We start from the raw sequence: 15,536 nt of genomic DNA, 5'->3' as shown, positions 1-15,536 counted from the left end.
AACAGTTAGTTTCGGCCACACAAGCTGATTGGTTGAGAAGTGTTCTAACTGTGCTGTTATTTCACCATAACATCATGTTTTTTTCACAAACACTGTATCACTCCGCTGAGACGCCGTTGCTAAGCAACGACTTTGTCAGCTGTAGGAGACGCTCAAGAACATTTGAACGTTTTTACTTCTTACTTTGCCACAAACAGAAAATGGACACTTTTAAGATCACATTTGACCGACAGCCGATTTGGTCAGACTCTGAAGATGAGACGACACTAAATTCCCAAACTGTCATCACCACTGAGCAGCTTTTCAGTCGGCAGCTGAGACAGAAGAACAGCTAAACAACCTGGAATCAGCCAGAAATGAACCCAACACCATTCGCCAAACGTGTAGTCTGATCTTCAGAGTCTGACCAAATCAGACTGAGCCATAAAACTGCCGCAATAAAACAGAAAAAAGCTGCTCAGTGGTGATGACAGTTTGGGAATTTAGTGTGAGGAGCTGGAGAACGAACTGCCGGCTGTGCAGCGAGTGGGCGGAGCTCGTTACTCTGACGTAGCAACAAGCTGCTCGTTAAGGAACTATAATTTGGTGAAGGAACTGCGAACATTAAAACATATTAAACGCCGCGTTCACAGCCCAGTTTATTAATTTATTACTTTATTTATTTAACTGTTGTATTAAAGCAATAGAACACTCGAGGAGTGTGTTATCGCCAATAACATCACGGCTGTGATGATCTACGGCCACCAAATCACAGCCGTGATGTTATTTCGCAATAACACACTCCCTCTCGCGTTCTATTGCTTAATTAACCTAGAATGGCCAAAAAATGTGCACTGACGTGAGCTTTGGGGTTACACTGCATGACTTTTACCCTGATTTCAGCCCAGATTCTCAGTCTGGCTGAGTCTGAGCTGGTCGGCTCTAGTCTGCAGATTTTTGCGTCGGTCAGAGTCGACAGTTGGAGAGAGAATTGAGTCGTAGACTCAGATTTTGGCCTCCCGAATGTGTTTCAGACCAGTCTGTTTATCAAACGTTTGATTTTTTTGACCCGACTGAGCGAAATCTAATGTAAACTGATCAGTGACTCAATCTGAACGGACTCCTGCAACAGCCAATAAAAACAGAGAGCGAGAAAGAAGAAAATACAGCAAGTAAACAAAGAAAAATGGTGAAAAGTCTCTCACGTGTGGAGCGAAGCTTTTTAATTTGAGTTTAAGGCACAATCAAGTTTGTATAAAGTTAAAACTCTAAAAATCCCAAACTGATCACATTTTTAAAGCCATGATCCTCACTTAAACACGTTTACCTGCTGCTTCTATACTGTGTCGGTGCAAATGGCAGAGAAAACAGCAGCAGCAGCTCCACGTTTGTTTATTTGGGTCTCCTAGTAACGGGAGAATGCGAGAGCGCGAGTTTGCGAGTGAGTGAGCTCCATTCGCTTCAGCTGCAGCTTAAAAGTTGAGTAGTGTGTGATCCCCAATATTTCAGTCGCCCAAAAAATCTGCAAAAAAAACCCCACTCATACAGTGTGAGACGCCCAGTCTGTTATAATCTGGTAAGACTTTAAAAGTTGTGTAGTGAACCCAAGGCTTTAGTACTAACATACTACTAGAATCCCACAGGGGTGACAGCAGAAATCAGCACTATTGTAGAGTCATAGTTAGCAGTCAGTATTTTGGAGGTTATTAATTGCCAAATAATATACTGTAATTATCTACTTGGTATTTTTTGGGATAATTCCCATTTTTTATATTTTAAATATCTACAGCCAAACAGTATTTATATAATTGATAACACTGATTCTACACACTTCTATTTATGCACAGTAATCGTCTGGGATGTGCAGGTGCTTTCTTTCATTCAAGTGATCTAACCTTTGCATCTGCTCCTCTTGAGGAGAAGCATCTCTCAGAAGTGCTAAATGTGCGAATATTGAACAAAAGCTATTAGAAGCAGTAAATAAGATTACACAGCCACATTTTCAGAGTGAAGCACTCTTTCAAGTTCTTAGTCCACCTGGTTGTAGAGAATGACAGAGCAAGTACTTATTTCTTTAATTATTCGCTTAATTGATGCAGCTAGCCGAGCGTTCACGCGGTGGCCCTCCTCCTTTAATCAGTGCATTGCTATGCGGAGGTTTCCACCAGCACCTCTATGATGTCTGAAGTGCCTTGAAAAAGATTCTCATTAATTAATGCCCCCTTAACGCTCACTCAGCCTGCGCTACAGAGACCTCAGGACCTTAAGCTGTACTGTTCCTTTAATCACCATCAGCTCTCCGGGTGTAACCGTCTATCAGCAAGGGGGATGTAGAGACAAACATTTTTAAGTTTTATAACTCTGATTGGGGTCAAAATGTGTTGTCTAATATTCTGTCTATGGTTGACACAGCCTGGCTCATCTGGAAACTGTCCTAGATATAGAGAATATAGAACTGCAGCATATCTTTGGTTTTAACTAATAAACATTAGTACTGGGCTTGAAACTGCTCGAAATTCTTCCTCATCCCATAGACGGGCCAGGGAGGGAGGGAGGGAGGGAGGGAGAGAGAGGAGGAGAGAGAGAGAGAGAGAGAGAGAGAGAGAGAGTGTGTGAGAGAGAGAGAGGGAGGCGGGGGGGGAGCGGGAGAGGGGGGCGGGTGTGCATCTGCTCCATTTTAAAACAATAACCATATTAAGTTATAAATGTAAACTGGCCGTTTTCACTGGGGTGTAATAGTGATGTAAGGAAACGTGCAGAGGACTTCAGGAATAGCATTACTGAAGAAACATCAACGTTTCTTTCCCTTTTTTTATTTTATGCTACAGCAGTTTATTTTGATTGTTTTTTTATGTTTCATAACAGCCGATCAACATTTCTGTATCGCTGCATATTTTTTGTTGATGTGTAAATCTTTATATTAAACTAGAATAATGTATTTCCTGAAGAAAATGCAATGATTATGCAGCTTAAGCGATTTGAGAATGGTTGCTATGGTGTTGCCAGGTGGTTGCTATGGTATTTTACATAGTTGCTAGGGTGTTGATGTGTGGGTAGTTGCTGTGAAATTCCAGGTGGTTGCTGAGGTGTTGCGGGGTGCTGCTAGGCGTTTGGCGTATCCAAGGTGGGCTAGGCAATTGCTATTGCATCCCAGGTGGTTGCTAAAGCGTTGCTAGGTTGTTGCCATGGCATCTGAGGTGGTTGCTAGGGGGCTGCTAGGCGGTTTCTGTGGTATCTCAGGTGGTTGCTAGACTGATGTTATGGCATCCCAGGCGGTTGCTAGGAGGTTGCAATGGTATCCAAGGTGTTTAAGTGTTGCTAGATGGTTGCTATGGTGATGCTAGGCATTTGGTATGGTATTCCAGGTGGTTGCTAGACGATTGCTATGGTATCCCAGGTGGTTGCTAAGATGTTGCTAGGCAGTTGCTATAGTATCCCATGCAGTCGATAAATTGTTGCTAGGCAACTGCCATGGTGTATGAGGTGTTTATTAAATCGCTCGTAGGGAGTTGCCAAATGGTAGCTACCTGTTGTTGAAAATGAATGGGTTCCTATGAGAGGAAGGAAGGATGAAAAAAAAATGAGGAGTGTAGATCAGTATGGCTGAGGATTAGAGCTTGTGGACCTGCCCTGAGTGAGGACATGCAGTTTGGTGGCTGTCAGGCCAAGGAAACAATAAGGTCGGGGTTGGCAAAAAATAAATGGGACTCTATGGGAAAAACAACAGGTAAAACAGTTGAGTGCAGGTCAAAACAACAAAACTGGGAAGAAAAAAAAAACGAGACAAGTTAGGGGCAAAAATCTGACAGGAAAATAATAAGAAGAAAAATATAAATCGGATAACAATAACGTTGCAATGTGTATTCACTACTAAAGTAACTACACATTTTACAGGTTAATTAAAATTCTGGTTGATGATTTAAGCAATACAACACAGAGGGAGTGTATTATAGCGAAATAACATCACGGCTGTGATTTGGTCGCCGTAGATCATCACAGCCGTGATGTTATTGGCGATAACACACTCCTCGAGTGTTCTACTGCTTTAATACAACAGTTAAATAAATACAGTAATAGATTAATAAACTGGGCCGTGAACGCGGCGTTTAATATGTTTTAATGTTCACAGTTCCTTCACCAAATTATAGTTCCTTAACGAGCAGCTTGTTGCTACGTCAGAGTAACGAGCTCCGCCCACTCGCTGCACAGCCGGCAGTTCGTTCTCCAGCTCCTCACACTAAATTCCCAAACTGTCATCACCACTGAGCAGCTTTTCAGTCAACACCTAAACAACCTGGAATCAGCCAGAAATGAACCCAACACCATTCGCCAAACGTGTAGTCTGATCTTCAGAGTCTGACCAAATCAGACTGAGCCATAAAACTGCCACAATATCAAGTTCAGCTCAGTTTTGTCAGTTTTTGCCAGATCAGTATTAATGTTGTTTTGTTCCAGCCAGTCTGTAAAGCATCTTACAGCCCATTTAGTTTGGCGAATGGTATTGGGTTCATTTCTGGCTGATTCCAGGTTGTTCAGCTGTTCTTCTGTCACAGCTGCCGACTGAAAAGCTGCTCAGTGGTGATGACAGTTTGGGAATTTAGTGTCGTCTCATCTTCAGAGTCTGACCAAATCGGCTGTCGGTCAAATGTGATCTTAAAAGTGTCCATTTTCTGTTTGTGGCAAAGTAAGAAGTAAAAACGTTCAAATGTCTTGAGCGTCTCCTACAGCTGTCAAAGTCGTTGCTTAGCAACAGTGTCTCAGCGGAGTGATACAGTGTTTGTGATGTTATGGTGAAATAACAGCACAGTTACTGCACTTTTCAACCAGTCAGCTTGAGTGGCCGGAACTAACTCTTGTATAAATCAGAATATACAATTCTACAGTGAACTGGGCTGAATACCAGATCTTTACATGCCCAGCCAACATATCTGTACCACTACAGAGTGGAGAAAGAAAAGAGTTTCTCTTTCTGTACATTTCCACCAGGTGCATGATGGAAAATAATCTCAAAAATCCAGCTGCAGTCTTGCAAATAGTGACCCTACAGGATTCCCAGTATTTGCAAAATCACAGTCTATGACTAAAAACTCTGACACTGTTTAGATGCGAGAGGCTGCCAGACTTCAGTCTTTCAAAAGTCTTTTTAAAGTCTTTTCACGGTCTTCTAGTGTATGTTTAGCATTAGTCACATTTGAAATGAAAATGAAAATGCAACACAGCCTCGCTCACCTCCCGCTGTCTTGTCTGTTGCATTTGAAGTAGTTTGCCTTGTTGTCAAAGCAGCGTACATAAAGGGACGACTGGCCTGTGGAGCAGCTGGTACTGAAGCGTGAATGACTGTAATACCAAATTCCAGCAGCGTCTGACGGTCGGAGGGGCGAAAGTACAGGACACACACGGGACAAACCACTTGGGAAATTCAATGAAGCTGAAGTTAGCTTCTTCTTTGAATTCCCCGTTACACCTTAAACGGTGCAGCAGGTACTTTTAGTCACTTGCAGATGCCAGAATGTAACTGTGGCTCCATTTAAAGTGGAACAGAAAAGGTGAACAAAAAGCTGCCCAAAAGGTTTGCAGGTTCCGCAAAAACTAATCTGAGCTATAAACTGGATCTCAGATGGCGTCTCTTAAGTGATATACTCTGTAAAAATTATCTTTATAAAAAAATACAAAGAGCATCTAAGATTTTTTTTTACATTTATTTCATGCAGTTACTGAATAATTTGCCTTGCGAGTTGGGCATGTAAATTCAGATGGAAAAACCAAAATATACCCACGAGCGTGAGAGGTTAATCAGTTGGTCTTAGTCTTCAAACATTTCATCAGGTGACCTCCTGCCTTGTTGGAGTAAAAACCTGCGGCCACACCGGCCGTCTGCGGACAAGACTGGACACCCCTGATATAGAGCTACATCACCTGGTGAGAAGGCCAGCAACAAGGCAGCTAGTCAGGATTTTATTGCTGATCTGTCATCTACATGAAGTTTATATGAGTAATACACGCACAATACTAATGTTCATATTACGCAACACAAACAGCAGCCGCTCTTGCTTCGCTTCATCCGGTGTGAAATAAGCGTCACAGAGTTGTTCCAGATTTGTGGAACTGTTGTGAAACAGGCGTAATGTTGGTTGGTGACGGAAGAAGAAGTATTATGGCCCGAAACTTCCAGCAGTTTAGCAATTTCTGCGTTAACATCCGTTGAAGATGGATCACATCTCTCTTTTCTCCACCTCATTAGTTACCACCCGTTTTTGGCCCGTTTAACAGCGTTTTGACGAAAAGCGGCTCTCGATCGCAGCACTCGCTGAGACGGAACCGCGGTTCCATGTGACAAAAACAGAAACAGTGTGCTCGACCTGGTGTACACAGCTTCGTTAATTATGGTGTTTTGGTTTTGTTGTTCACTTGCGTCTCTTGCTGTGAGGACAAGATGTTATTCGTTACTGTTATTTTCTTACTGTTCTTTTCATATTCGTTATAGATTATCTTTTTAACGGCTGGCTGTCAGGAGATACTGGCACTCACAGAATGCCTCTCAGCCAGTCGCCCTGCAAGGTCAGAACTAACTGTGATGTAATTAACAATAATTTTGTCTGATTTCAGATTTGCTTATCGTCTCGGCCTGAAAGTGTCTTTTTTTATACAGCGCTCTAATTATACACGGCGCAGATTGGCTCAAATAAAAGTTCTCCAGCAGAACTTTTTCATGAAACACAGCTCTTGCCAGCAAAAACAAAAGCATGTTGTAATTTTCCATTATTTCTGTCTTGTAGCTCAATAAAATGTGGGGAAATTGTGTTTAAACTGCAGATTGTAAATTTTCAATTCATATTACAGTTGTGTTTTTAAGAAAAGTATTTTGTTATGATTTGAATTTGATAAAATATTGTGAGTAGTCTTTTTTCGCAGAAAAGAGAAACCATCCTTTACATTTTTCCATGTTTTTGATTTTTTTTACATCAAAATATCAAAAAAGTGAACACAAACATCATACACAGTATAAATGGATTGTAAAGGTAATTCATGCCAAATAATGGCAAAAAGAATATTTTTCCTTTCTTCAAAACAAGACTGTACACAGTAACTTTCCATCAAATTCAGATCATAATAAAATCTCCTTTCAAACTACAAACACAAATTTGGATTGAATTGAAAGTTTAGAATCTGCACTTTCCACACAATTTCTCTACTTGTTTAATTGAGCTATGAGTCAGAAATAATTCATATTCAATTACAGCATGCTCTTGGTATCGACATCAAAGCCTGGTAATTAACGCGTTCATGGTTAATTAAGGGTTTCGGGAGTGAAATTTTGGAACTTCCAGGCTACTGGGTTAGAAAACACAATTTAAATTACTTTTTATACTGTTATTTTCTGTAAAGAACAAAAGTCAGATTGTTCACATGAACAAAAATAATCTGTGATGTCTTAGTCACTTAAAAAAACAGTGGTGAAGCGTTCCCTTTGTTTTCTCCTTACATTGTAGTGTGTGTTTGCATGCACTTAATAATCTAATAACTGCAGAAAATCTGATTTTTTGTCAGTAATCCGATCAACACATTTACATGCAATGGAGTAATCAGATAATGGGGAAACTCCAGGTCTACATGAGTCAGACAGAAGACGTGATGTAAATGTAGCATAAAATCAAACTTCATGAGCGACTTTACCGTTTTGCTGCGTCTTGTGGCGACGCTGCTCGCTTATTTCCGGGACCGCTGTCTGTTTTTATGGGAGGAAAATCCGTCCAAAAAAGAAATTAAAATTAAAACTGAGGTCTGCGGATGTCCTACAATGTACCCTGTAGCCCTGCCTATAAGCTCTGTTAGCTTTCCCATTTTAAAAATGGCCATGAAATACCAGAATAACGACTAAAATGAAATGACTAATAGCTGTTTTAAATTTATTTTTATTTTTGTCACAAATGGCTCGTGCTTATGTGAAAAATGAAATTGCAAATGTAGGTATTTCATTTCATTGTCAATTTTGGCAGGATATTTGCACAGATGTTTGGAAGTAGAAATGGCAAAAAGAGGTTTGCATTTACATTTTATTGTTTGAATTTTAATTTCTTTTTTGGCCGGATTTGCCTCCCATACGTTTTCACACATGTGCAGACTGAGAAATCCAAAAGAAATCAGAGTGAGAGTTTACATGCACTGAGAAATCTGATTACTGAGCTAAAATCCAGCCTCTTTATCGGATTTCTTAATCAGATTTCTAGACCTTACTCTGATCTAAGAAATCAGTGTGCTGTTTACATGACTATTGGAATACTCAGATAACTGCAGAAATCTGATTATGATCCGATTACTGAGTGCACGTAAACGCACTCACTGTTATGCAGAGTGACTGACAGAAGAGTTTGGTTTTCTTTTCGGCGAGCTCTGTGGATGACGGCTCCAGCTTACCAGCTACTCCCCACTGGAGCCTGTTATCTTAGCTTACTGCGATATTTGAGCTGTTTCTCCAAACACAAGCACCTGTGGCCTCAACCAGACGGCTGCCACATCCATTTCTCTCCCCTCAGCAAGGTCTAATTGGCACTCAGGCAGGCCTTGTCTGTCTCTTCCCTGCAACCTCTGTCCATAAACTTTCACAACTCTGTAGCGCTGAGTAAAATTCCACACCACAATATTTTACAAAGACAACACTGTGCAAAAGTCGACACCATCGTTCATTTATTTACTTTCCAGTCAAACAGCCAGTAAGTATAAGATTCTTTTTTCAGCATCAGGAAAAAACACCAAAAATATGCATTTAACAGAAAACTACGCAGAATCCTTGACAACTAAATCTAATCTCAGCTCTGTGAGTGTTCACTGTGTCACTCCTCTCCTTTATTCCAGCTTCCATTCTTTTCAGGAGACTCACTTTCAGTTTCTCAAAGAATCTGCAGAGACTCCTCCAAAGTTCAGTCTTAGAAGCTGAGTTTTCGGCTTCTCACAATCCAAGAAATCCCAAACACACCCAGACCGCTTCGTTAACTCGCCTCACGGTCTCACATTGTATTATGAGAGTTGTTCATCAGTTGCGTGTGCTCAAATCTGATCGGAAAAGGAGCGCCCGCAAATTTCACCTACAGTTTTGGGAGTCATAGGGGGTTGTAACAATTGTTCTTAGTGGAAAAATGGAGAGCTTTTCTTCTTTCTTGTCCAGCTTGTGTGTGGGTTAATGACCGCAACAGCGCCCTCTTGCTTCAACACTCAGAATGCTGCTTGTGCAGTGTTATAATGCTGCTGTGAGATTGGCTGAAAGGCATTCTATGAGTGCCAGTATCCTGATAATGGCACTGAGAATGAATGTCTTTGAGTATCACTCTGCTTATAGCTTGTAACGTAGCAGCGACAACCAACCGTTTAAAAGTAACAGGCTTCATTACAACCTCATTACAAGTAACAATCCTGCCCAAAAAACTATAACAGCAAGCGAGCAGAGCGAGTCTTGTTTCTTCATTTGGGACTTTGCATCATGCTGATGTTCCACCTTAAATACTGCAGTTAAACCAGCAACCATTCATCAAAACAACTAAAGAACCAAAAACTAATCCAAGAGGTGGAGAACCTCAGCTTTGGGCTCCAGGCTGCAGCACACCAGAGTCAATATCTCGCAGCATAACAGACTCTTGTGTGTTATTATGTAAAACTGAAATGTGGTGATGCAGGAAATCCAGTGTCTGTAGCTTGAAGATCCTCTACTTTAACAATGTTTCTGGCCTGGACTGAACGACTAGCCTTGTCGCAATTATTTAAGCTGACTGCAGCCATTTCCCACCATCATTAGATTTCACAAGCATATCATGTTTCAAACAAACAACAGAATTGGGTGCACCGGGCTGAGACAAATAAACTTAAATAAAAGCAGGCAGTAAATGCAAATCATGGGGCTTATACACCGTTCAGGCAGAACATTATGACCTTGTTTCTACGCTCATTGTCCATTTTATCAGCTCCACTTACTATATAGGTGCACTTTGTAGTTCTACAGTTACAGACTGTAGTCCATCTGTTTCTCTGATACTTTGTTAGCCCCCTTTACCCTGTTCTTCAGTGGTCAGGACCCCCATGGACCCTCACAGAACAGGTACTATAAACGAAACTCTGCTTTTCGCCGTGTTCTGCTGTTTTCTGAGTCAGGGAATCCTAAGTAGACTATGTAACGAGGGACCTGCTCCCTTTAATATCCTCCAGTACGTATGGTAAAAGCACAACAGAGTAACACTTTAGAATATGCAGTATTTTTGGTAGTTTATGGTTCTTGTTTGACAATAAAAGCAGTTTGTGTTATAAATGATTCTGCTGTTTTTGTGTGGATTGTGATGGATGCTTTCTGATGTCTGAGGTGAGCTATGAGAAACGCCCCAAAGATCACGAGTTTACCCTTAAAAGTCTTCAGTTATTACAGCAGTTTTACTACGTTATTTAGACATAATTACATTTACATTAGACATACATTCTGTATGGACATTTTTGTGTTTCATGATGAAAATGATAATGTAAAGGCTTTTTTTCTTTCTGCAAAGCAAGAACACAAACTATTTTCAATCAAATTCAAGTTATAAAATATCTCCTATTTACACACAAATGTGGCAGGATTCAAATTTCAGATTCTGCAAGTGCCACAATAATTTTCACTTGTTTCAATGAGCTAAAAATAATATCAAATTACATGTTTAAGCACTGCAGGCAATACGGGCGACTTCTAAAGGTTACGAAATGTATGATGCTGTGACTGTAACACACACCAGCAGGTTTTCTGTATTCTAAAGTGTTACTGACATGAATTATTAAACGCACTGAAATAACCTGAAAATGCTACAGAAGGATAGGCGCCACAAAATGAGCCCACAAAGCAAAGCAATATTTGTTATTAAACAAATTAAGAGAATAGTCCACTAACCAAAAATATCCAGCCAGCAGTGTCCTGTGGGCAGCGTCCTGTGACCACTGATGAAGGACTAGAGGATGACCAACACAAACTGTGCAGCAGCAGATGAGCTATCGTCTCTGACTTTACATCTACAAGGTGGACTGACAAGGTAGGAGTGTCTAATAGAGTGGACAGTGAGTGGACACAGTGTTTAAAACTCCAGGAGCACTGATGTGTCTGATCCACTCAGACCAGCGCAACACACACTAACACACCACCACCATGTCAGTGTTACTGCAGTGCTGAGAATGATCCACCACCCAAATAGTACCTGCTCTGTGGGGGTCCATGGGGGTCCTGACCACTGAAGAACAGGGTAAAAGGGGGCTAACAAAGTATCAGAGAAACAGATGGACTACAGTCTGTAACTGTAGAACTACAAAGTGCACCTATATAGTAAGTGGAGCTGATAAAATGGACAATGAGTGTAGAAACAAGGAGGTGGTCAGAATGTTATGCCTGATCGGTGTAAATGAAAACAACTAACTTGGTGCTCCAACATGTTGAGGACAGTGTTGGGTAATGTCTGTTTGTTAGCTATGTAGCTAATTCTAACATTTTTAGCATTTATGCTAGCAGAATGAATGTTTTATTGCTTGTGATTTGTGAAGAATGACACTTAGCGTAACTCTACACATAATTCTCTGAAACTGCAGACAACAGGCCCTTTTCACATTCCCGCATGTTTTCTGCCAGAAGTTCTCGTTGCAGGTAACGCAACTTCTGCTTAAGCAACAACAATAACAACGAGTAGAGCGTGTACAGCTCACGCAAGTGTTCGAGCCTGAAGCAAAAACAACTTTATTTGAGTTTCAGTGGTTCGTCAGCCGACAGTGAGCAGATGAAAAATGAGTTTGTGCAGTTAATAAAAGAATAAACTTTGTCATACGGAGTAAAAGAACCTCTGTGTCTGTGTTTCGGCGCTGCTCACTAACGTTGACGTGCAGTTTGTGCTGTAAAGTTGCTGCTTCAGCCGCTTTCAGAGGAACAGTTTTCATTTTCTCCCTCTAAAGCTGTCGGTATCTGAGAGAGCGAGAGCTCAGCGGGAGCAGATGTTCATTCAGTGTTCGTATAAAACGTCTACAGTGGCGCTACGGACCCTGACGACCCGGCGCCCCCTGCTGGTGTGTGTGCATGTTTAGCTCTTTGCCTACTAGTTTATTGTTAGTGAGCTGCTTCAGCACCTCCAGCTAACATGGCAAATCCAGCTTTTTGGTTATAGTTATTTTCTCCTCCACTGATTTATCTCTCTGTAGACGTAGCTGACGTTACTGTGCTCTGACAGCTGTGAAGGAATTTTTCCATGAATCATTTATATCCTTAAGTAGTTTGGACTCCACATTGTTGTGTGTTTGGTTCTCTAACTGTTCTGGACTCATCCTCTAATTTCAACTTGGGCAACTATGACAAAGATAAAGTGAGACACCTGTGATGGCTAAAGTGATACAAACGCCTGTATTTCTGTGATTAATGACTGTCCGAAAAGCAACAGCGGAACTTGTCTTACCCAGCGTTTACACACTTCCGTTTCCTGTGAAAAGGGCCTACTGTGAGTGTTCAGTATCAATTTGGCAGTACAACCACTGTTAGTAAACACAGCTAGCAGGTTAGGTGGCTAATCAGCTAGTTTGGCCACTTTAGGATTGTATTTTAATAGCGGCAAACAATAAACAAGAAAAGACAAATCACTATCGTGACAGACGTACGACTCACACATACCCATATTTTCTAAACCCACAGGCTTCTCCTGCAGCCCTGGCAAAAACCGTCTTGGCCGAAGTCCCGAACCAAGTGGTGGATTACTACAACAGCAAGGGGATCAAGCCGAAAGTTCCCTCAGAGTACGAGGCCCCGAGGACGTTTGGCCACTGAGCCGCTAAGCTCAGGCTAACGCACTGCCCGCTATCTAATAGCACGTTTCTGTCAATCTTACGACGTGAACTCTGTTCCTCTATTTATTTGCATGTGTGGGTCTGTGGGGCTTGAATAGTAGGCTACCTGTTACAGCAGTACTGTGCCAATTAAGGCTTTCTTATGGAAAAACAAGCAACCACAAACAATCTGACAAGCATGTTTTGGCTGGGAGTTAATGGAAAAATATTATATATACATTATGGATATTAGTTCCCTCTGGTTCTGTTTTTTATAAATATATATTTAAAGGTTTATTGAGATTTTGCTAAATTTCTTAATATTCTTACCTTGTAAAGCATTTTGGATCCTTGGGAATGAATAGCTACCTGTATTAGACACTGAATGTCTGCACCTTAACAAAAGGAAAAAAAACCCTCTTTTTGCAGATGAGACAGATGCATGACTGTATTTTGCATGTTAATAATAAACGAAACTCTGCTTTTCGCCGTGTTCTGCTGTTTTCTGAGTCAGGGAATCCTAAGTAGACTATGTAACGAGGGACCTGCTCCCTTTAATATCCTCCAGTACGTATGGTAAAAGCACAACAGAGTAACACTTTAGAATATGCAGTATTTTTGGTAGTTCATGGTTCTTGTTTGACAATAAAAGCAGTTTGTGTTATAAATGATTCTGCTGTTTTTGTGTGGATTGTGATGGATGCTTTCTGATGTCTGAGGTGAGCTATGAGAAACGCCCCAAAGATCACGAGTTAACCCTTAAAAGTCTTCAGTTATTACAGCAGTTTTACTATGTTATTTAGACATAATTACATTTACATTAGACATACATTCTGTATGGACATTTTTGTGTTTCATGATGAAAATGATAATGTAAAGGCTTTTTTTCTTTCTGCAAAGCAAGAACACAAACTATTTTCAATCAAATTCAAGTTATAAAATATCTCCTATTTACACACAAATGTGGCAGGATTAAAATTTCAGATTCTGCAAGTGCCACACTAATTTTCACTTGTTTCAATGAGCTAAAAATAATATCAAATTACATGTTTAAGCACTGCAGGCAATACGGGCGACTTCTAAAGGTTACGAAATGCATGATGCTGTGACTGTAACACACACCAGCAGGTTTTCTGTATTCTAAAGTGTTACTGACATGAATTATTAAACGCACTGAAATAACCTGAAAATGCTACAGAAGGATAGGCGCCACAAAATGAGCCCACAAAGCAAAGCAAAGTTCGTCATTAAACAAATTAATGTTTACAATTAGAACACAATATTGACTAAACACAGAATAAACTGTTGTTGAAAAGGCCCAACAAAAACCTACAGGAATTTCTGCGCTGACACGTCTGCATTTACCACCACCTCAAGAGATCTAAACTGGTCATTATAGAAAAAAAGGATAGTTTCCACTTTAAAATGTAGGCACACTACATTATTAATGCAAAAATGAATCGCTAAATGGGCCTAAAATGCAAAGATAAACCACAAAATTAGCCAAAAATGCAATGATGAATCACTGAATCTCATTAAAAAACAAAGACTAATCACCAAATGGGCCGAAACCCCAAAGAAAAGTCACTAAATTACCTTAAAAAGCAAAAATAAATCACTAAATCACCTTAAAATGCAAAGATGAATCACTAAATCAGCCTGGAATACAAAGATAAATCATCAAATCTGCCTAAACCCAAAGATAAATCACTAATTCACCTTTAAATGCAAAAATAAACCACTAAATCAGCCTAAAACACCAAGATAAATCACCTTAAATGCAACGTTAAATCACTAAATCAACCTAAAACAGCAAGGGAAATCTCTAAATGGGCCTGGAACGCAAACATAAACAACGTAATCAGCGCCCACATCAGACCCGAAACAGTGCCTGAATGCAAATGGCCACAGGAGTCATCAGCTTATGTTGTTTCATCAGCTAAAACGGAGAGACGGGATAAGCCGTCTTCCTTGGTCTTGAACAAGTCACTTCTCTTAAAGACAGTTAAGCCAACAATTTTTAATCGTATCCCGTATATAATCCAAAGTCTGGTTCTTTAGTTTTAGCACAGGGGCTACGAAGCTAACGTAGCTAACAAGTAATAGAAGATTATACCCCACCAATTAGCATCATACCAGCTACATGCCTAAACCATCACACGCTCACCTCAAACCATGTAAAACTGTTAATTTGACTTTAACAAATTATCGCTTTAAAGAGCTTTTTAATTCTCAGTCAGTCAGTTGTGGAGTCCTACAAAAGAGGGGTCTATTTTGTCTCTTATTGGGTCCAGCATCAAGCTGTCAATCAAGAATGACTATAAGACCCTAATTCCCTTGGGTCTGACTGGTTCAGAGACAAGTACGTTGTCATGGAGATGTGATTACCGCTCTACGCTGCCGCATCCAACTACGCCAGATTAAAGGTTGAAGGATGATGGAAAAAGACATTTCATCCACATGGAGGAAAAATATGAATGCATCATCCTTGTTTACTGGCAATTTTCCTTTTCTCTGCAAAACAAATGCAACGGAGACAAAGAAGTTGTCAGGACAGCCGGCATCGACAAAGGATGGATTACAAATCAATACAACTATGAGCCTGGATGATAATTGTTTGTAAACAAACACCATGTTGTGAGAACTGGAAGTGAATCGTCTCTGCTGTCACTGTCTGATGAGTCAGATACGGGCGTTTCACAGCTGAGAGCGAACACTGTTTACACATACAGCTCATTCAGATACTAGAAATG

At 40.5% G+C, this 15,536-nt stretch overlaps 1 protein-coding gene across 1 annotated transcript in view; it reads left to right on the top strand.

Annotated features, from left to right (window-relative positions):
• Window positions 1–13,269, top strand: part of cpne4a (copine IVa) — a 136,881-nt gene extending 123,612 nt beyond the window's left edge. Inside the window, exon 16 of the mRNA XM_036558645.1 lies at window positions 12,653–13,269. Coding sequence (XP_036414538.1) covers window positions 12,653–12,784 — 132 coding nt within the window. The 3' untranslated portion in view covers window positions 12,785–13,269. The remainder of the gene's footprint in view (window positions 1–12,652) is intronic.
• Window positions 13,270–15,536: the final 2,267 nt, after the last annotated feature.

The sequence above is a fragment of the Colossoma macropomum genome, unplaced genomic scaffold, assembly GCF_904425465.1.
Source record: "Colossoma macropomum unplaced genomic scaffold, Colossoma_macropomum, whole genome shotgun sequence".
Taxonomy (NCBI): Eukaryota; Metazoa; Chordata; class Actinopteri; order Characiformes; family Serrasalmidae; genus Colossoma; species Colossoma macropomum.
The sequence above is the reverse complement of the archived record's forward strand: the minus strand, read 5'-3'. Positions and strand labels throughout refer to the sequence as shown.